Source organism: Sarcophilus harrisii, chromosome 1 (genome assembly GCF_902635505.1).
Source record: "Sarcophilus harrisii chromosome 1, mSarHar1.11, whole genome shotgun sequence".
NCBI lineage: Eukaryota > Metazoa > Chordata > Mammalia > Dasyuromorphia > Dasyuridae > Sarcophilus > Sarcophilus harrisii.
In genome coordinates, this window is record NC_045426.1 from 508314391 (window position 1) to 508337008 (window position 22618).

The window sequence follows — 22618 nt, forward strand, 5'->3', positions numbered from 1 at the left end:
TGTACTCAAGTTTCATGTACAACTTTCTTCCATTCCTACTTCTTAAGAAATTTAGAATTAAACAACACGTCACACCAAATTATAATTTTTTTTTGATAAGGATTATTAAATTAGAAGGCAGCTGTGAATATAATTTACCCAGGTTTAACAAAGCTGTTTTAAACTAGTTGTAGCACCATCTTGAAAGAGTAGTTATTAATGGTCCAAAGTCAAAATGACAGGAAATCTCTAATATGTAGTAATTCAGGGTTGTGAACAAGGCCCTGTGGTATTTAACATTTTCATCAATGATGTAAATAAAGGCATAGAGATGCTACAGTGATCAAGTTTGCAGATGATACAAAATTGGAAAGGATAGCTAATACACTGTATAATGAAGTCAAGATTCAAAAATGCCTGACAAGCTAAAAGCACTGAGCTAAATTCTAAGAAGATGAAATTTAATAGTGATAAATGTCAAGTTTAGCACCTGAGCAAATTTCATGTAAAAAAAGGAGGAAATTCGAAGGGAGAGAAGTTGAACTGAAAAAGATGGGAGTGTTTAGTGGAATGCAAACTCAGTGACTCAACAGTGTGATGTGGTAGTCAAAGATGTTATTAATGTGGGGCAGCGAGGTGGCACAGTGTATAGAGTACCAGCCCTGAAGTCAGGAGAACCTGAGTTCAAATCTGGTTTCCTAACACTTCCTAGTTGTGTGACCCTGGGGGAAGAAGTTATTAATGTGACCTTGGGTTGTAGAAAGGCAAAGCTTGAGTCTCTGCCACTCCTTGAAATTTCGTCATTAGTAGTTCATATCTTTATTTTTAGCATTGTCCTGCACTTTGGACTCTTTTTTAAAATTACAAATAGGACATCTAGAGCGGAAAAGAACTACTAAGTTCATTTTGATACTTGCTCATTTTGCAAATGAGAAAACTGAGGCTCAAAGAAATAAAATGATTTGCTTGGATTCATGTAGGTGATAAGTAATGAAGTCAGAAATTGAACACTCCCAATTCAATTTTCTTTATATTATGACATTGATGCCTTAGGGAGGGAATGGAAAGCACATACATGCATAATTATAATAATACAAATGGAAATTAAACTATATATAATTAAAATAACAGCCATGGTTTGGAAAAATGTTGAAAAAAATTGTAATTTCTATCCCTTTGTAGAAGAGGGGATTTGAGTATGAAATGCTACAGACACTGTCAAACTTATTTGATATATTTGTTATTAAAATGTATTAAATACATATTTTTATTTCATCATATATACACATATTCTGATAATATTGATTATAATAATAATATTATAATAATAATGATTACTATTAGATTTGAATAGAAAAATACGCTTACAAAGGTAATTAGCATAACCTATTAATATCATTATTCCCAATCCTTTCACAATGAATACAGTTCTGAAGAGTCTGACTTGAGATAACAGCATGGTTAGTCTAATAGATAATAAGAATCATGTCTTAAAAAGTTAAATTAAAACGTTCTTCAAAAATAATAAAAACTCAATATACCAAGTTAAATTTTAATTTTTAAACTTTATGATATTAAATCATAAGCAAATCTATGTTACCAAAGACACAAGCTTATAAGCTATTACTAGTTGGTAGCACTGAATGCTTTAATAACTTTTCCATTGCAATTTGTCTTGAGAGCATGAATCATTTTCTACAAAGATGTGCACTCTACACAGATGATCTACAACAGATGATCATAATAAAAAAAAACACTAAATATAGATTAACAATAACTAGCATTTATTTTTTTTTAAAAAAAGTTCTTTATAATATTATTTTGTCTTTACCATGCCCCTGTGATATAGATGCTATTATCTCCACTTTGCAGATTAGGAAACTGAAGTTGAAAATTAAAGAACTAGCCAGGTTCACCAAACCAAAAAAGTGATTGGGCTTATATTTAAACTCAAATCTTCTTGAATCTAAATCTAGTACTTGACTGTACCACCTACTTATTGTGTAGTGAATATTAAGTAATTTAAATATTCTAAATTTGGTTATAATATACAAAAGCAAGGTTAGAAATAACGTTTTCTTACAAAATGATGACTAATTTCTTTTTTATTTTTTGCTGAGGCAATTAGGGTTAAGTGACTTGCCCAGGGTCACACAGCTAGTAAGTATTAAATGTCTAAGGCCAGATTTGACCTCAGGTCCTCCTGACTTCAGGGCTGGTGCTGTGCCTCCATCCATATCTACTGTGCCACCTACCTGCTCCTGATGACTAATTTCTAAAACTACAGCAATTTTAATTCAATATACTAATAATTTGGGAAGAATTATTCTAAATATCAGTACTATAGATTTTTTAAACCAAATACTTAACCATTAACTAAAGGTAATATCAGTTTAATTCTGATTTACTCTACCAAAGAATAATTGAGGTGAGTAATCCAATGTGATTTATAGTGGAATTAAAATAAAATAAAAATACATTTGTATGTGAATAGGCATATCAGATACACAGAAAATTCATTTTATAAAATTAATGCAAGGCACCATCCAATTTTCTTCTATCTATTTTACTTCAATTGTTCCTAGCAACTCAATTTTTGTAATGGACAAGCAGTTCCTTTTCTCTGAGTAACACAGAACATGAACCAACCTTCTTTGAAATAGGGATTTCAAAGGACTTCCTTGCTGTACTTCAAACAATGTAAAAATGAGAACAAAAAGCATGGAAGTTATCAAATGAGCAAGTAATTATTAGCAGAATACATACCTACCAAGCCACAAAGCAAAGCTGATAAATAAAATATAACACAATCTACTTGTATTTAATGGAGATGACTGTATTTAATTTCAAAGTACACTTTTTCCTAAACAGAAAAAAACCCCAGAATCTATAAAATTCCATTTGCATGGAACTACTCAGCACCATATTACTTGCCTGTGTTAAGATGTAATTTCTTTGTGCCTCTTCTATGGCAACAAAGCTGGCATTGATATAATCGTTTTCAGTATTTTGCAGTTTAACACGACTATGATCATCTAAAAATAAAAACAAAATGACAAACCATAAATTACTCCAGAATATTTTATATTTCCTCAGAAATAGCCATAGCTTTATTATGAATTTATCCTTTTACTAATTCTTTAGTACTAGAAAGGTAAGAAAAATCAAGTTAGCGGTTTTTATTGTTGTATAAATCATTAATGATGACTTAAAATAATTTAAATTTTTAAAAAAAGAAATGCTATAGTACAGTAAAATAAAATACTTTCTTTATTAGAAACAAAATGCTTACTTTGGGGCAATAAATTCTGCTTAATGACTGAAATGCTTGGAAAAAAAATTGACTACAAGAACGTTAGGACTTGATTTGTAGAAGAAACTTTATTCTACTGTCCTTACTTATAGAACACTTTAAAAGATGTATTTTTGTTTTGAAATGCTTTAATTATTTCTCATAAAAAGAAAGCCCTCAAGGAAAAATCTAGATTATTCCTACTTTTGATTCAACAGACTAAAAAAGAAGTTTCATAATGTGTAAAATATGGTTCAATACAAGTATGGCCTTGAAGAAGAAATATGTAAAGATAGTTCCTTTTCACTCCTCTGTAAAGGTGGGGAAAGGGCCTAATGAATGGGTCTCAGAAGTGTGAAACATTTCATATATTATCAGATTTTTTTTTAATGGTTTTGATTTTTTCTTCTTTGCTCCCCATTTCTTTGTTTTGTTTTTTTAAATTATTTTTCATATGGGATGGTTTGAAGGAAAGCAGGAAGAGAAATACAGAAGGATATTGAAAGATATTAAAAAAGACATTTTAAAAGTAATTTTTAATGAATATGTTTTATAATGTAGGTATAAACAACTGTCCCTTTTATGTAAAATAAAATTTCCTTAAAATCAGATTTCACTGGTTCCAGGTTTAGGATAATTTAGATATAGAATGGGCAAAATTTTGCTTCATTTAATTTCTAAGTACAAAAGGGAGAAAGATTTAAGAGAATTGACTTTTAAAAAACCAACTTCTAAAAGATACATTCACATTCTACATACAAAGTCATTTTAAGATAACTTTAAAACAGATAGATAGCTACATAAAGAACAGATAACCTGCAATCCTGAAAGTACAATTGGTATTTTTACCATTACTTACAATTAAATTGGTATTGTAAAAATATGAATGAAATGAATTGAGGTTTGGCTTAATTCTACAGAAAACCAATTATACAACAATTTTATAATCTAGTTTACAACAAGCTGTCCTCAAATAAATCTATGTTATAGTTTAAAAAAATATTTTTAAGCTAAAAATCTTCTAGTTACAAGACCTCCAAAGAAAAGAAAATGCTAACGGGTTTTACTTTCACATATCAATTTATCTGAGATGTTTCTGCTGGACTGAACCCAAGACCTTTGTAAATATTACATGTCATTTGCCAACAGGAAAAACTAAGATCTTGTTATAGTAAATCACACATACTAGTGTTCTCGGAAAGATGAGGTCAGCAAGCATTGTTTTTTTTAACAGTTTAATCACCCTTTAACTGCTTTATTATGTTGGAAAAGAGAAAGCCAGCTACACAATTAACAAAATAAAAACCACACATCCCAGAAAGTTAGCTCACTATAACAGGAAATATATGAAAATGTCTTTTTATAATGCCAAATAAACTCTAATTTCAAAGCTCTGTTAAAATACAGCACCAAAGGACTTTGTTTCCTTGAGTCAAGAACAGAAAGTACATGAACACAAAAAGTAAAGCAGTATCAACTGCCCGGCTGTGACAGTAATTCAGTTGGTACAAAATAAAAGACTCCAAATAGGAAAAATTCAATAAAATGATACTACAGTCCCATTATATAGTTAGCACATATATCCTTAAATTTACCAATACTAATGAAATGGGTAAACAAGTATTTCCATGCTTCCTCCCCAATTAAAAGCTCCTAAATTATTATCATCTTAAAACTATAAAAATGAAATGTTCACATTTCAACTTAATCTCACTACTTCCAACTATTTCTTTACTTAATTTATTTATATCATGGTCACAGCACTACCAAAAGTGTTCTCGTAGAACATCCAAAATGCAGTCTTAAAAGATTTCATAGATGACAAATTTTTAAACGAGAAAGTAAATCCTTTAAAAATGATCTATTTAAAATCTACTCCCTAACTGCAAATCTGTTCTAGGAATAATCTCTAGGTAGTTGAAGAACATTTGGGGGTGAGAGAATAAATGGAGAGAGCTTTCATATTTAATGTGTCTAAAAATCAAAATGAATTTTTTCTTTCATTTAAAAAAATTTAAGTGTGTATATATTATGATATTGCAAAATGCCTTTAAAAGAGTAATTTACAGAAAATGGACTCAAATTGGTAGTGGAAGTGGGAAGGAGTTTTTTCTGGGGGGAAGGAAGGAACATTAACTACAATGCATACTACCTTAAAAAAGATGACTGGCTTATTTAAACACCACCACAAAATTTAACAGTCATTTTCAAAAGAAGTGAAACTACCAGTCTTTTAAATGAACACTGAAAAAATGATGAGTGTATGATTCATGATTTCCAGCACAGATTTAACAATAAAAGTAGGACAATGTCACTTCTCCAATTAAATAATAGCAACACTTTATAAATATTTAAAAATTCTACTTCCAAAACGCCAACTCCTTTCTTTAAAATTGTCTGTCTAGATTCTTACCATTCCTCCTACACCAATTCTTTTTTTAATTAAAGATTTTTATTTTCAAAACATATGCATAATTTTCAACATTCACCCTTGCAAAACCCTGTGTTCCAAATTTTTTTCCCTCCTTCCCCATCTCCTTCCCCCTAGACAGCAAGTCCCTCCTCCCCCTACTTGCCTAGACAGCAAGTAATTCAATCTGTTAATATTTTCATAATTATCATGCTGTATAATAAAAATCAGATCAAAAAGGGGAAAAGTTGAGAAAGAAAACAAAATACAAGCAAACAACAAAAAAGATGAAAATACTATGTTGTGATCCACACTCGGTCCCCACAGTCCTCTCTCTGGGCCTCCACCAATTCCTCTCCTAATAATCTACCTACAGTGTACCAACTGTCCTATCAATAAATTCTAAAATAAGTTTTAATTTGTAAACAAGAGTAACCAGAAAATGCTTTCTCTGTTCCACACTTTAATCTGCCTTTGGTTTTTGCAATTCAACAGGGAATTAACATGACAGGTTCTCCCAATTCTCTGTAAAATGAATAGACTTTTACATAAATAGAATATTTGCTCATCATTATATTAGATTCTCTAATTCTCTTTTTAAAAAAGATTGTGAACAGAGAAAAATGCAATCAATAGAAATGGTGGTTCAAACTCTATTGCTTTACATATCACAAAATAACCAAAACCACACTTGCACAGGAAGCCTGATTTCAACAACTAGTAACATCAGTCACAGAAGTAACAACTTTTCTAAATGACAACTACTTTAAACTCTTGTCACTGAGGTTTTTCAAAAGAAAAATGCTATATTACTAACCCTCAAGTTGAGGATGGTTTAAAAATAAAACAAACTTCTGAAACCCATCCCCCACAACATTAGATTTTCTGAGAAATGGTTCCCTTTGTCAAGAAATGACTAGTTTTAAACTTGAACTCAGCTGACAAGACAGATTAGTTTCCTCTTTCAATAGTCAAAATCAAGTTCTTTTACTTCCTTTGGTAATTTCACTCAGTATGATGCCCATTATAAAATGTACTTATTTTCTCTTCTATTTTTAGAAGTTGAAAATAGGATTTATACTTATAACTAAAGCTTAAAGGCCAAGATAAAATAAAGATTAAACACTCATATTTCATAGCTGTTTTACTGGGCTGAGTTTGTTTGCTATAGCTTCTGAATCTGATTTTTTTTCATGGGAAGGAGACTGGGAGAAATATTTATTAAACTGAAATAAACACCGCATAAATTACATACCATTTTAAGGAATTAAAAGTATTTTTTAAAGAAATTTAATTTGACCTCAAGACCCAATAACTGAATTTATATCATATACTACCCTCTCTATTTGAATGTATTTCTGGAAGCTTTTCTTTTAGTTCCTATGACATTACTCACATTAAATGCTTATTTTTGTAATCTCCCCCCCTCCCCCTTTTATGAGGCAATTGGGGTTAAGTGTCTTGCCTAGGGTCACACACTAGAAAGTGTAAAATGTCTGGAACTCAGGTTCTCCGGACTCCAGGGCTGGTGCTCTATCCCTGCACTATCTAGCTGCCCTACATTAAATTTTATTTATTATTTTCTCCAAGTTCTCTTCCTATTAATTTCTTCTCACTGTCCACTGATGAATTACTATTCCCTGTTCATCTGATGTGAATGGTTCCTAAGACTTTGTCCTGAGTTCATCTCTACATATTTCCCTCCTGATTTGCTTCCAAGGTTTCAATTGTCATTTTATGTGGTTGATTCCTAAATCTATGTGTCCAATCAATCTCTGTTTTAACTCCCAACAAGAAAAAGTTATCTTCTCTCATAAATCTGCCCCTCTTCCAAACTTCCCTGTTTCTTTCAAGACTGCTATCATCTTGCCTGTCACCAGGTTAATAACCTCAATTTTTATTTCTTTCTTCTCAATCTAATGCAATGCAACCCAACAACCATATACTAAGCTAGTAATCTAGATTCAGAACCCAAGACAAAGAACAGCACCTCTTTCCAGGACCTTATCTTCTACAGTGGAGGGATAGCATACCCTTATACATAAATGAATCAGTCAATAACTATTTATTAAGTGTTTTCACTGTAGAACCTAGAAATACAAAGACAAAAACTTTTTTTGATATAAGTCAAGAAGAAATGGGTTCAAACTCAAATAGCTATGTGATGATTGGTTGTCTTACTATCTATAGTTCAGTTTCTCATAGGATTATTGATTTAAAGCTGGAAGAGATCATTGCAAATGGAGATGAAAACAGCTACTTCACAGAGTTGTTATGAAAATGAAATGAAATGTACCTTTATTTTCAATGTTTGTCATCACAAAATTAAAATGTTGTCCAAGCTGATTTTGGACCACATTTTCAATGTCAAATCTCTAACCACTCTTTCCAACACTGTCAACTTTCCAATATATTCTTCCCTATTTTTCCACTATTTTCTAGATTTCCTGTTCAACTATTAACAGAGCAACTTCCTCTCCTGGACATTACAATATTCTGTGTTTACCTATGATTGTGTTGTTTTCCCCCATAAAATCTTAGATCCTTGAGGGTAAGGACTGTTTTACCCCTAATTTTCTTATCTTCAGTTAGTATCAAGTGCAAGCCCAGAATGTAGTTGATTCTTATAAAATGCTTGCTGAATGAAGATAGAGGGTAAGAGTATGTAGGAATGAGACATTCATTATTCATTCAAATAAGGCTTTTTTTTTTTTTTTTAAAGGAATGAAGTGTTGTAAGATTTTTTAAACTATGGCTGCCATAATTCATTTCATAGTGCATTGCTTGTTGTTGCTATGACTTTTCTTATAACATGATTATGTGTATAGTTGTTTCATAGAATTTTTATAAATTGTACCATCCTTCCTTTGAGCAATGCAAATTCCCTGTAAGAGAATAAATACAGGAAATATATATATTATTAATAATGTGAGCCTTTCATCTCTATATTCATATCTTTTTGTAGTATGTTTACAACAACAACAACAAATAAATTGTTGCTAGGTCTTTGTTTCATGTTCTTCTTTCCTTTGAGTACTAGAATATTTCTATTTTGGTATAAGTTCATATTTTAAAAAAGAAAAAGTTGTAAATACCCCATTAAAGGCCATTTCATCACTCACTTGAGAGATAATCCAAAATCATGGTCAAACAATTTAGAGAAAGAACTTCGTAGGAAAGACTGATACCCATAACAAAATTTGAAACTCAGTCTTATAAAAATGAATACTGAAAACTATTTTTACATGTTAATTGAAAAAAGAACGACTCTGAATAGTGATAAACCCAATGACCCATCACAACTCTAGAGGCCCTATAATGAAGCACACTATCCCACTTCCTTACAGTAGACTAAAGGTACAGAATAAGATATTTATTTTTTGACATGATCAGTGTGTTGATTTGTTTGCTTGACTACTTATTTGTTATAGGGGGAAAGTTGCTTGCGTGTTTGGTTTTTTAAAAATAGGAGGGTAAAGTGGGACAGGGTAGAATGAATGGAAATACTCACTGCGATGTGTCACAAAAGAAAAGACTAACTGAAGAAAGTAAAAATTACGCTGAGGAGAACAAAAGGAAATAGAGAGAAAAGACAAGCAAAAAGCTTTGAACTAATGTGTTAAATGCATTATGTATTTTTAAAAATGGAAGTTACAAATACAATTAGAAGAGAAAAAAAACTTTCAGGAATTTCTTTGATAAAATCCTCATTTTCAAGATACATAAAGAACTGATTCAAATTTATAAAAATAAGAGCCATTTAACTAATCTCAAATGATATGAAGATAAAAGTTCTCACAGAAAAAAATCCAAGTTCTCTTGGCACATGAAAAAACACTCCTGTAAGAGTGTATAAGAAATGATGAAGATGATCAATACATATAAGCACTGAAAGATTTACATAAACTGATTCAGAATAAAGTAAGCAGAATTAAAAAAAAACAATATACACAATGACTACAACAATATAAATTGAAAAAATTGTAACAATCAAATAATCAATGTTGAAACATTACAATGAAGAAGCATGGTTTCAAAAAAAAAAAAAAAAAAAAGAGAGAGAGAAAACAATGATCCTTTTGCAAAGGAATCCAATGGTATACTACATATATTTTCAGATATAAGGTACTGATAAGTTCTGCTAAATTTTCTTTTCTCTTTAAAAATGTCATTGTTTTAGCAGATGACTTTGGGAAGAAGAGAGATACTGGAAGAAATTTTGATGATGTAAAAAAAGAAAAAAGAAAAGAAAAAAAAGATAAAAATTTATTTTAAAAAAGAAAAATGTTCCCAATCACTAATTAGATAAATGCAAAATAGAGCAACTCTTAAGTTCAACTTCATACTAATGAGAAAACGTTTGGAGGAAAAAAAAAAAAGACAAATGTTGAAAGGGATATGCTATAAATTATTCTAGACATTCTAAAAAGCAGTTTGGAATTAACCTCCCCGAGTTACTGAATTGTGCATATCCTCTGACCATGCTACACCTTCAGTCCCAAAGAAATTTTTAAAAAGATCCTATATATACAAAAATATTTATAGCAATTTTTTTATGTCAAAAAACTAGAAACTAACAGGCTGTTGATCATCGAGGATAGTGACTGAAAAAATTATAATATAAAACTAAATTCAATTCTATTCTGCTGAAAGAAATAATGAAAGAGATAGTTTCAGGGAAATCGAAGACTTGTAAGGATTGAAACAAAATAAAGAAGCAGAACCAGGAGAACAAATTTATAAAGTTAGCATTGTAAAGATAAACAATTTTGAAAGACTTAAGAACTCTAATCAATACAATTACTAACCACTATCATGCCAATGAACCAATGAAGAAAAATCCCCATCTAATCTTCTAAGAGAGATGATAGATTAACATACAGAATGAGATATTTGATTTTGCAAAAGAATCAGTGAGGGATTTTGTTTTGCTTCAGTACTTGTTATAAGGACTCCCCCTCCTCCCTTTTTTTTGGGGGGGAGGGGAAGAGAGGAGAGATAATGCTTGACAATTGAACCAAAAAAAAAGCAAGATGTACATAATAAAAGTTCTTGGTTTCATAATACATTTTTCTTAGTCTATTCTTTTTATATATTCTTGGTGGTCATGGAACAAGGTATAAAACTAATTGGTTCACCTGGAATGAAATATTTAATATTGGTTAAGAAGCACAATGCTCGGGAACGAAGGACACAAAGGAAAAACAAAAATGCCATTCTAAACAAACGAAAATGTGATGAGTTTTCATCGATAAAAACTTTAAACAACTGGGAGCATATAAAAAAGCCTAAGTGTATCTATTAAAAGAAACAGTCTCAATAAGAATAAACTAGTTCAGGGAAGAAGTATACTAGGTACCTGCTAAACTCACTTCAAAATTAACTGTTAGTTCAAGTAGTTTTTTTCCTTCTACTTTTGAATATTTTATTTTCCCCCCAATTAGGTGTAAAAACAATTTTAAACATTCATTTTTTTAAATTATAATTCCAAATTCTCTCTCTTCCTTTCCCCCCTGTTACCTTCATTGAGAAGGCAAACAATTTGATTATGGGTAAACATTTGCTGCCATGATATATGTGATGTGTGTGTGTGTGTGTGTGTGATGGTTATTCATATACTAATCATACATGTGCAGTCATGTAAAATGTTTTCCATGTTCATGTTATTTTTCTAAGTTTTTCTGAAAGCATCCTGCTCATCATTTCTTATTGCACAACAGTATCACAATTCAAACCATACACCACAATTTATTCAGCCATTCCCCCAATGATAGACACCCCTTTAATATTCAATAATTTGCCACAACAAAAAAAGCTGCTACAAGTATTTTTGTGCAAGTAGGTCCTTTTCCTTTTATCTAACAATATCATTAGTAGATATGTATCCCAAAGAGATTGTTTTAAAAAAAGAAAAAACCTGTTCATATACTCTTACCATTTATTAATTGGGAAATGAATTGTATTCTTATAAATTTGACTCAATTTTCTCTATATAATTGAAAAATGAGACCTCCATCAGAGACAGTGGCCATAAATAATTCCCTCAAGTTTTTTTTTTCTTCTAATTTTAGATACACTTGTTTTGTTTGTGCAAAAACTTTTAAAATTTAATGTAATCAAAATTATCCATTTTACATCCTATTATGCTTTCTATCTTTTGTTTGGTCATAAATTCTTCCCTTATCTGTAGATCTGACAGGTAAAATATTCCATGCTCTCCTAATCACCCTTTCTGTGTAAATCATGTACCCATTTTAACTTTATCTAGGTATATGGTATGAGATGTTGGTTTAATATCTAGTTTCTCTCAGCAGTTTTGCCAAATAGTGATATTCTTAGTTGTGATCTTTATCCTTATCAAACATTGGATTACTTTGATCACTACTTAATGTGTACTACATACCCAATATATTCCATCTATCCATTTCAGGTAATTTCTTCCAATCACACATATGTTAGCACTGTTGCTTTAGTTTTTCATTTACATTTAACTATTTATAAGTCCTAACTTCACTTCTCAACCACAACTCTAAGTCCAAGTGTACTTTTCATCCCCTCCCCCCAAACCCTAAGTACTTACATGGGCTGACATCTCTGTATCTGTTTCGATTTCTATTTTCTAGAGATTTCGCCACTTTATGAGGGTAGTCATGGGACTGATTTCGAATTTCCTTAAAATAATAAAAATATAATTTAATAATCAAAATTCTCATATTGTACATAACAAAATACTTACTTTGCTAGTTATTAAATAAGCTATCCTCAATGAGCTAGAAAACATATGAAGGAATATATTTCAAAAGTTACACTTTGATTTTTATAATAACCACACTGATAAAATTATAGATCTATTGCAATTACTACCAAGTTAAAGGGAAAAGGGACAGTCTTTAATGTACTACGCAAAGTAGTAGAAACAGTACTTTAAAAAATTGGGAAAAATAGGTGAATTATATTAAGAATACACCAAGAACAACAATGCTAAAGAAATACAATCTTGAAAGCATTGAGATTGCTTTATATAAGACCTCAGAGAAATAAATGTTTTTAAAATGTGGAAAAAAAAATCATTCGCAATTAATATTCATATTAATACCCTCCAAAAGATAATTAAGAGAACATTAAACTCACACTACCTTTCCGTCTTTACAAAAGCTTTATGAAATGATGAACACATATAATGAGGGTATCACTGATGAAAACAAGAGAACAGGCAGGTTCTTACAACAAATTCTCCACATAGCAGATTACAATTTTAGTGTCAAACAATTCACTGAAAGACTAAGAGACAACCAGACCGTACAGTATTATGAGTTGCTGATTACAAAAAGATAAAGCAAAAAGCTCACTGGAAGAATAGAAGTCTCAATAAAGAGATCTAATGGCTCCTCATGACAAAATTCCCTGATAAATATAATGATATGTTCAGGGATCCTCATTATTTAATGCTTGAAAAACATAAAGGAAGAGAAGCTCACCAAAGGTATTTTCCAAAACTTCTGGGAATGTCCTGCACAATGGTTGAGGTGCTTGATGTTTATGCAATTTCTCCTTCTTTACAAGATATTGGGCTGAATGGAAGCAGTTAATGCATTGGAATGCTAGATATGGAGTCATAGAACAGGGATCTAAATAAATCTCAGCTCTGCCATCTATAATTTTTGATATAAGTTGTTTAAATTCTGTCATCTATCAGTTTTTTATTGGGTAAAATGAGGAAATTGGACTAGACAATCTCTAAGGTGCCTTCTAAATAATAATAATAAAAAAAGTTGAATGAAATACATCTTCAACATTATTCACAAGAAAATTGCCTAAAAATCCATAGGAAATAAACTAAGTGGATAAAAAGTCATACTGTCTAGACCAGTGGTCTCCTCTACTCAGTCAATATATATTTATTATTGCCTACTATGTGCCAGACATTCAGCTAAGCTCTGGGGATACAAAAAGAGACAAAAGACAAACCTTGCCCTCAAGAAGCTCACAGAGATAAACCAAATCAGTTCCAATAGAGCAGTAATGAATTGAACCAGCTATACCCAGCGAAAGAACTCTGGGATATGACTATCAACCACTACAAAGAATTCCCAATCCCTCTATTTTTGCCTACCTGCATTTTTGATTTCCTTCATAGGTTAATTGTATACTATTTCAAACTCTGATTCTTTTTGTACAGCAAGATAACTGTATAAAAATGTATACATATATTGTATTTAACTTATACTTTAACATATTTAACATGTATTGGTCAACTTGCCATCTTGGGGAGAGGGTGGGGGGAGGGAGAGGAAAAATTGGAATAAAAGGTTTTGCAATTGTCAATGCTGAAAAATTACCCATGCATATATCTTTTTTTTAATTTTATTATAATAACTTTTTATTGACAGAACCCATGCCAGGGTAATTTTTTTTTACAAGATTATCCCTTGCACTCACTTCTGTTCCGATTTTTCCCTCCCACCCTCCACCCCCTCCCCTAGATGGCAAGCAGTCCTATATATGTTGAATATGTCATAGTACATCCTAGGTACAATGTATGTGTGCAGAACCAAACAGTTTTCTTGTTGCACAGGGAGAATTGGATTCAGAAGGTAAAAATAACCCAGGACCATGCATATATCTTGTAAATAAAAAGCTATAATAATAATAATAATAAAAAGAAGAAGCTCATGATCTAATGGGGGAGACAACAAGTAAACATATATGCTGCCGTTTTTCAATTATTGCAGTTGTGTCTGACTCTTTGTGGCCCCATTTGGGGTTTTCTTTTTCTTTCTTTTTTTTGGGGGGAGGCAATTGGGGTCAAGTGACTTATCCAGGGTCACACAGCTAGGAAGTGTTAAGTGCTGAGACCAAATTTGAACTCAGGTCCTCCTGACTTAAGGGCTAGTGTTTTGTCCACTGTGCCATCCTAACTGCCCCCCATTTGGGGTTTTCTTGGCAATAATACTCAAGTGGCTAGCCATGTCTTTCTCCAGCCCATTTTACAAATGAGGCAAACAGGGTTAAGTGATTTGTCCAGGGTCACTCAGTATCTAAGTATCTAAGACCAGATCTAAACTCAAGAAATTAAGTCTTCTTAACTCTAGGTTTAGCACTCCATCCACTGTACCATTTAGCTACCTCCAAATAAATATCTACCAATGAAGCTATATACAAGATAAACAGAAAATAAAAGAAGGAAAGTACTAGAATTAAGCAGTTGGGAAAGGCTTCTTAAAGAAGATAGGATTTTAGTTGGGATTTGAAGGAAGCCAGAGGCAGAGATGAGGAGAAAGAACAGTTCACCCTGGAATGGCAGACAGCCAGAGAAAATGTGCAGAGCCAGGAGAAAAAGTGTCATGGAACAGCAAGGACTTCATGTCGCTAGATCAAAGAGTATATGAGGTGAGGGGAGTGTAAAGTCCAAGAAGATCAGAAAGGTAGGAGGGGGCTAAATTCTGAAAGGCTTTTGAATACCAAATAAAGGACTCTGTATTTAATCCTGGAAAAGACAAGGAATCAATAGAGATTATTGAGTAAAGTGGTGACATGACTGGTCCTACACTTTAGGCATATTCCTTTGTTGGCTGAACGGAACACAGATTGGAAATAAGGAGACACTTGAAGGAAGCAGGATCTGCATCAGAGTGCTGGCAGTGTTAAGAGAGAAGGACTGTATCTGGAGAGATGCAAGGGTAAAATAAATGATAGGTTGAGATAACAATTTGGATAAGGAGATGGATAGTGAGGAGTCAAGGGTAAAAAGAATGACAACTAGGTTGCAAGCCTGAAGGACTGGGAGGATGATGTTGCCTTCTACAACAGGAAACTGCTGGTGGGGGCCAGAGAGGAGGAGATAAGAAAATGATTTCATTTGGGACTTATACTGGATATTGGAAAAGCAAATGGAGATGTGGGGGGCTAGAGATTAGTCAACAATTTATCTATTTATTTATTTTTGATTATTATAGCTTTTTATCGACAAAACATATTCATGAACAATTTTTCAACATTGATCCTTGCAAATACTTCTGTTCCAACTTTTCCCCTCTTCTTTCCTTCCACTCCACCCCTAGATGGCAGGCAGTCTCATACATGTTAAACATTTTAAAGTATATGTTAAATATAACATATGTATACAAATTTATACAATTATCTTGTTGCACAAGAAAAATTGGATTTAGAAAGAAGGTAAAAATAACCTGGGAAGAAAAACAAAAATGCAAGCAAACAACAACAGAAAGAGTGCAAGCAAATGCTATGTTGTGGTCCACATTCATTTCCCAGTGTTCTTACTCTGGGTGTAGCTGGTTCTCTTCATTACTGAACAATTGGAACTGATATGGATTATCTCATTGTTGAAGATAGCCACTTCTACCAGAATTGATCCTCATGTAGTATTGTTGTTTAAGTATATAATGATCTTCTGGTTCTGCTCATTTCACTTAGCATTAGTTCATGTAAGTCTCTCCAAGCCTCTGTATTCATTGTGATTTTCTTTCTTTTTTGTTGGGGCAATTGGGGTTAAATGACTTGCCTAGGGTCACACAGCTAGAAGTGTTAAGTGTCTGAGGCCAGATGTGAACTCAGGTCCCCCTGACTTCAGGGCAGGTGCTCTATCCACTGCGCCACCTAGCTGCCCGGATCAGCCAACAATTTAGGACAGGATAGTTAGATTTGAGGATTTTCAGCATAAAGATAATAATCGAATCCACAGGAAGTGATGAAATCACTAAGTGAAGTAGAATAGAGGGAGAAGAGAAGACAGCCAGGAACTAAATGAAGTAGAATAGAGGGAGAAGAGAAGACAGCCAGGAGAGAACCTTGTGGGACACCTATAATTAGAAGGCATGATCTGGATGAGGATCTATGTGGATTTATAGGTGGCATCTCAAATTCAACATGAAATAGGCAGAACTCATTTGCTCCCCCCACCCCCAAATAAATAAATCAACCTCTCTTCCGGTTAACCTCTTTATGAATGTCAAGGACATCCCTACCACTTTAGAATCTCAATCATATTATCTTCCTCTGTACCTGATTCTTATTTCATAGTTAATTGCTAAATCATGTCATTTCTGCCTTCACACCCAACTTTTATTTTTCTTAGAGGCTTTGAATTTAGGATCATTCTTTCCACTCATATAAGCCTTTGTATAATACAGGTCTTCATCGCCTCTCACATATACAACCTATTTTAAATCTCTGCCCAATCCACTTATTCTTCCAGAGGGTATCTAAAATTATTTTCCTTTTCAGGAAATCTGACCATGACATACACATATCAATAAACTTCAGCAGTCTCCCATTGACATGAGGTTCAGACATAATGTTATTTATTACTGGGCTTCTCACATCATACAAAACACAGCAAAAAATTCAAATGTGAATAAGCAAAACCATATAAAAAAATAAAGAATTGATAGTGTAAATAAACTTCCTTCCTGTTAAACTGAAATTAGAAACAATTTACTTTTGTAAAGTAAAACTTGCTGAAAAACTGTCTTGTTCTGACTACTCTGACCTATTATTTTATTACTATACAGTATGTCTTTCAATAAAAAGCATATAAAGAAATTCACCTATCAGGCTAAATATACCAATCAAATTAACAGAATAATTAATTACTAACAAACATGTATAAATCTTCTTTAATTCCTACTGACACACCAAAGATTTAATATTTCTTTCACTAAAAATATTATGATTTTTACCAAGAACAAAAGTTTTATGCCATTAACATAGAAAATAAAATGTTTATATTATTTATTTCATCTGTATTTTATCCATTTGCATATTTTATGTTTTTAACACACATTAGAACTTATGCACATACTTTATTTATTTACTTATTCATATATATATATATATATATATTTATTGGGTACAAAAGGAAGCAAGGCACAGTAGATAGATTGCTGGCCTTGGAATTGGAAAGACACTTGGGTTCAAGCCTGCTTTTAATACATACTGGCTAAGTTACCTTGGGAAAGTCACTTAACCTAGAAGTACTCAATGTCAAGAAATTCTAAGACTTAAACTGCAGAGAAGGTGCCAAAAGGGAGTTTCTTTACAAAGAGTTCCTCTTAGCTAATAAAAGTACAAGCCCCATACCTAATTCATACTGGGTTACATATTGAATGATATTTTTTCAACTGATGAGGCATAAGATCAAAAAGTTTGAAGATCACTGATCTGGACTCTTTATACACAGATGGATGATGGTTAGTCCTTTAAATTAGTAGTAGATCAGTACAATCTGGTGTGGACACTGGAAATGGATATTAAATCGGTCCCAGAATTGAATGGGAGAAAGAGAGAAGGCTAGATTGCATTTATGAAATGATACAGAACTTTTAATAAAACTGCTTCCTAAGACAATGGATGAACTTTAAAAATCATCCCTGGTGATTCTTTATGACTGTAAATCCTGCAGCACCATAAAATATAAGAAATCAAAGGTAAAGGTGACTCAAAGGGTAATGTGGAAACGCAAGATGGGTAGAAATTGCCCAGAGCCATTTTCTTTCTTTTTTTCTTCCTTCCTTCCTTTCTTCTTCTTTTTTTTTATATTAAAGCTTTTTATTTTTCCAAACATACGCATGGATAATTCTTCGACACAAAACCTTGTGTTCCAATTTCCCCCTTCTTTCCCCATCCCCCTCCACTAGATGGCAAGTAGTCCAATATATGTTAAACATGGTAGAAATATATGTTAAATTCAATCTATGAATACATATTTATATAATTATCTCACTCCACAAGAAAAATCAAATCCAACTAGAAAAAAATGAGAAAAAATAAAATGTAAGCAAACAACAACGAAAAGAATGAAAATACTATGTTGTGAACCACACTCAGTTCCCACAGTCTTCTCTCTGGGTGTAGATGGTGCTCTTCATCACAAGATCATTGCAACTGGTCTGAATCATTTCATTGTTGAAAAAAAGCCACGTCCATCAGAATTGATCATTGTACACTCTTTCTACTCTTGCTGTGTACAGTGGTTTCCTGATTCTGCTCACTTCACTTAGCATCAGTTTATGTAAATCTCTCTAGGACTCTCTGAAATCATCCTGCTGATTGTTTCTTATAGAACAATAATATTCCATAATATTCATGTACCATAATTTATTCAGCCATTCTCCAACTGATGGACATCCACTCAGCTTCCAGTTTTTTGCCACTACAAAAAGAGTTGCCACAAACATTTTTTGCACATGTGGGTCCCTTTTCTTCCTTTAAGATCTCCTTGGGATACAAAGCTTGGTAGAAACACTGCTGGATCAAAGGGTATGAACAATTTGATAACTCTTTGGACATAGTTCCAAATTGCAGTGCCATTTTCAATGATGACCTAAATGCAAGAAGTGGTATGAGGAATATTATGGAAGAAATATAGCTTAAAAAAAAGAAGATAGGCTTTATCTCAGGTGACAAGAAAAAGGATTAACACATGGATACCCTGGATGTTCCACTTGCAAGTGTGATATAAAAAGATTTAGAGGAAGATCTCCAGCAGCTTGGGTAGTTCCTCTGTGGAGGATCTTTAGAAAAACATGGACATGAATCAGGCAAAATGAATACTCCCAAAGAGATAAAAGAAAAAGGGAAGAGTCATAGGTACAGAAATGTTCTTATCAGCTCTTTTTGTTAAAACAAGGAACTAGAAACTAAGGAGATAGATTGATGTCTGCAGGACCACATGACCCACAATACTTGTGTGACCCAAACCAGATTAAAATGTAATTGGGAAATGTTTAAGAAAAATAAATAAAGAACTTAGACAATATTACACTTTTAAAAATAAATCAATATGCAGCCTTCAGGGATCCTTTATGTATGGATTGTGGCCCTTGTTTCTATTTGCTTTTAAATCAATGACTTAGACAAATTATGGTATAAGATAACTGGACTATTAGTCAGTAATTCTACTATTTATAGAAAAAGACTATTCCAGGGAAACCTAGGAAGACTTGTATTAACTTGTGTGTATTTAATGTAAAGTAAGCAGAACTATAAAGAACATATCGGTATTCTATTAAAAAACATAAGAATTCTCGTGAATGATCAACCATAATCCTAGAGGACTAAAACCTTCAAAGGAGCTACTGTCTACAGGATAAAATCTTAAATCGTTAACTCCTCAGTTTGACATTAGTGATTCTTCAATGAAAGTTCATTTTAGAAAGGAAGTAGCACTAACAATATGGAATCAACCTACATTTCTATCTTATTTCATACTACTTTCTTATTCCCATACTCTATATTCCAACTACAGTGGACTACTTATCATTTCTGGAATGATTGCATTTTCCCTTCTGCTTAGTGGTATATGAAATCCAAGGGAGGTGGGAGAGTGGAGAGTCCAGAGGTAGAGGCTTCATGGAAGGCTACATAATGGCAATCAATAAGTATTTCTTAAGTACCAACTATATGACAGGTATTGTTGTAAGTTCAGGGTATATAAAGAAAAAGAAAAAGTAATCCTCACTCTCAAGGATCTCATGGTCATGGTCTAATTGTAGAGACATTATATAAACTCTGTAGAAACAAGATGCATATATCTATCTACATTTATATGATTATCTATCTATGTGATAAAGTAGGAACAGTTATAGAGGAAAGGCACTAAGATTTTAAGGAGGACTGGGAAAGATTTTTTGCAGAAGTGACTTTAGCTGAGGCTTGAAAGTAGTTAGGTATCGAGACTGGAGCTACAAATTCAGGTAAAAGAGTGGTTTTAAAAAAAACTTCACCAGTGAGTTTACTTGCCCAAAATCACACAAGCAGTAACCGGCAATGCTGGTATATGAACTCACATCCTTTGATTTCAAATACAGTGTTCTTTATTTGATACTAAGGTGCTTATTTGCTTATTTTTTTAGTTTAAAGAACACAAATATTTTGCATTATTTAAATCTGTTTTTCTTTGCAAAATCTATTATTCCAGTAACATATTCAGACATTTTGCATATCTCGTAATAAATTCTCATTAGCTGATTGTTGGTTAAACATTGTCACTTGAGATTAAGCAACCTAGCAGTTTTGAAAAAGATCATAGATTTAAGAGTCAGAAATACAGGTTTAAATTCTGAGCCTCCAAAGACTTTGTCTTCTAACCTCTATACCAGGAAAGTTATATTACTCAGTCTGAACAGTTTTGAAACAGAATTGTCTAGATGATATAGTCATTGAGTCAATATTCACCTCATTCTTATATTTACAACCAGCCCCAGACCTGAAGGCCATGCTTTATTTCTTCTAGTTATCCACCAGAACCTACCCAGAACAAGCTCTACCACCATGTCCATAGAGCCTTGTCCTCTTTTTTTGCTCAAGGACAAAAATAAAATATTTTCAAAGCTATTAAAAAGATTGACAACTTACTATCCTACAGCTCCACTCACAATTGCTTATATCAAGGTCCTTTTCCCTGGCCATAATTCCCTGGTAGTATAATTTAAGCTGTTTGAGGTCAGGAGATGTCTCACTTATATATTTGTATTCCTATCACCTATCACAGCCCTTGGCATTAAGCAGATGTCTAATTGACTTAAGTCCCAGCTTTGTAACTTATAAATTTTAAGTAAATTGCAAAGTTAGAGAAATGTATAGAAGTTCAGTTCCCTCCTCTCTAAAAGGAACACAATACTTGTACTACCTAACTTGGAGTTAGTATAAGAGCTAAGCATCTCTAAATGTAAGCTATGTAAATGTAAACTATTATATTTATTGTCCCTGTCTTAAGGCAAATTACAAGTAAATTCTAATGTTTGCTGAATAACTAAAAGAAACCACAGAAATTCAATCAGGATGAAAACTGGCCAATAAATAGCCCATAGGGGGAAAAAAGCTCATGGAAAGAAATCTTTCTTCCTTCCCCCTTCAGTAGTCATATGTATATATACCAACCCCACGCAAGGTTTATTTTTACACAGACACACACACAGCACATCTGGTATGATGGCTTGCCAAGCCCTTTTCAGGGATGCTCATTTACCTTAAATGTCTGTCTTCTATAGCATGTACAGCAGCCAAACCAAATTGAGGGTAACCAACTGCCAGGCCTCACATTCACAAGCATGTGAAGAATTCCTCAGGTGGAATGGACATATGAAAACAATTTGTTTCTAATAGCCAAGAAGGCAGATGAAGCAGATCATGTGAAACATTTAGTACTTAGGCACCAAAGAAGACAACAAGGTCACCTACTGTATCTTAGGCCATTACCAGTAATCCTGACTTTGTTTTGTCACAGGATTTCAAGGACTCTAGAAGACAGTGAGAAGACATTGGCCTTGGTTCAATTCTCCCTCACTTAAAAACTAATTCACATGCAAGTCAAGACACTATGTTGTCAAGTCACTGGTCCTTTAAGAAAAGGAAGAACAAGCCCTATGTTGGGACTTTGTTAGGAAGAATGAAGAGACTATAAAATTAAGAAAAGATTGTACATGTAAAATCTCTATCAGATTTCTTGCAGTCTTGGAGAGAGGGGAGGGAAGGGAGAAAAAAAAAAATTGCAACTCAAAATCTTACAAAAATGAATACATGCAATTGGAAAAAATAAATATTAGTACATAAAAGAAATAAAATCAAGAAAAGAGTAGCTGAAGTGAAATTTGAGGGTAAAAAGGTCAAACAATGAACAAGCAAGAGCCAGTGGGATAAGAAGGGGAAGAAGGAATAGGGTAAATTTTTTCTGGTAAGTTGAGTTTTGCTTGAGTACCTAGGATTGAAGAGGCAAGAATAAAACTGCATAGGGCTCATTCTAGGCTCAAAAGAAGAAAAGTAGAGTACCATATTTTCTTCTAGATTAAGTCACTTCACTAGGATAATGTGTACAGAATAATAGGATAATGCTGTACAGAATGGTCTGTACAGATATAAAGATTGTATATTTCAACAATTGAGCAACTTTATTCAGTACTAGTTGTATTACTATAATA

At 32.7% G+C, this 22618-nt stretch overlaps 1 protein-coding gene across 3 annotated transcripts in view; it reads right to left on the bottom strand.

The window, feature by feature from the left end:
* The window catches only part of PTPN2 (protein tyrosine phosphatase non-receptor type 2), an 89862-nt gene that overhangs the window by 54672 nt on the left and 12572 nt on the right, over positions 1–22618 (bottom strand). For all 3 annotated transcript variants that reach the window (XM_031946666.1, XM_031946667.1, XM_031946665.1), the window contains exons 2-3: positions 12262–12352; positions 2914–3014 (exon numbers count right to left, since the gene is read on the bottom strand). In XM_031946666.1, coding sequence (XP_031802526.1) covers positions 2914–3014; positions 12262–12352 — 192 coding nt within the window. The remainder of the gene's footprint in view (positions 1–2913; positions 3015–12261; positions 12353–22618) is intronic.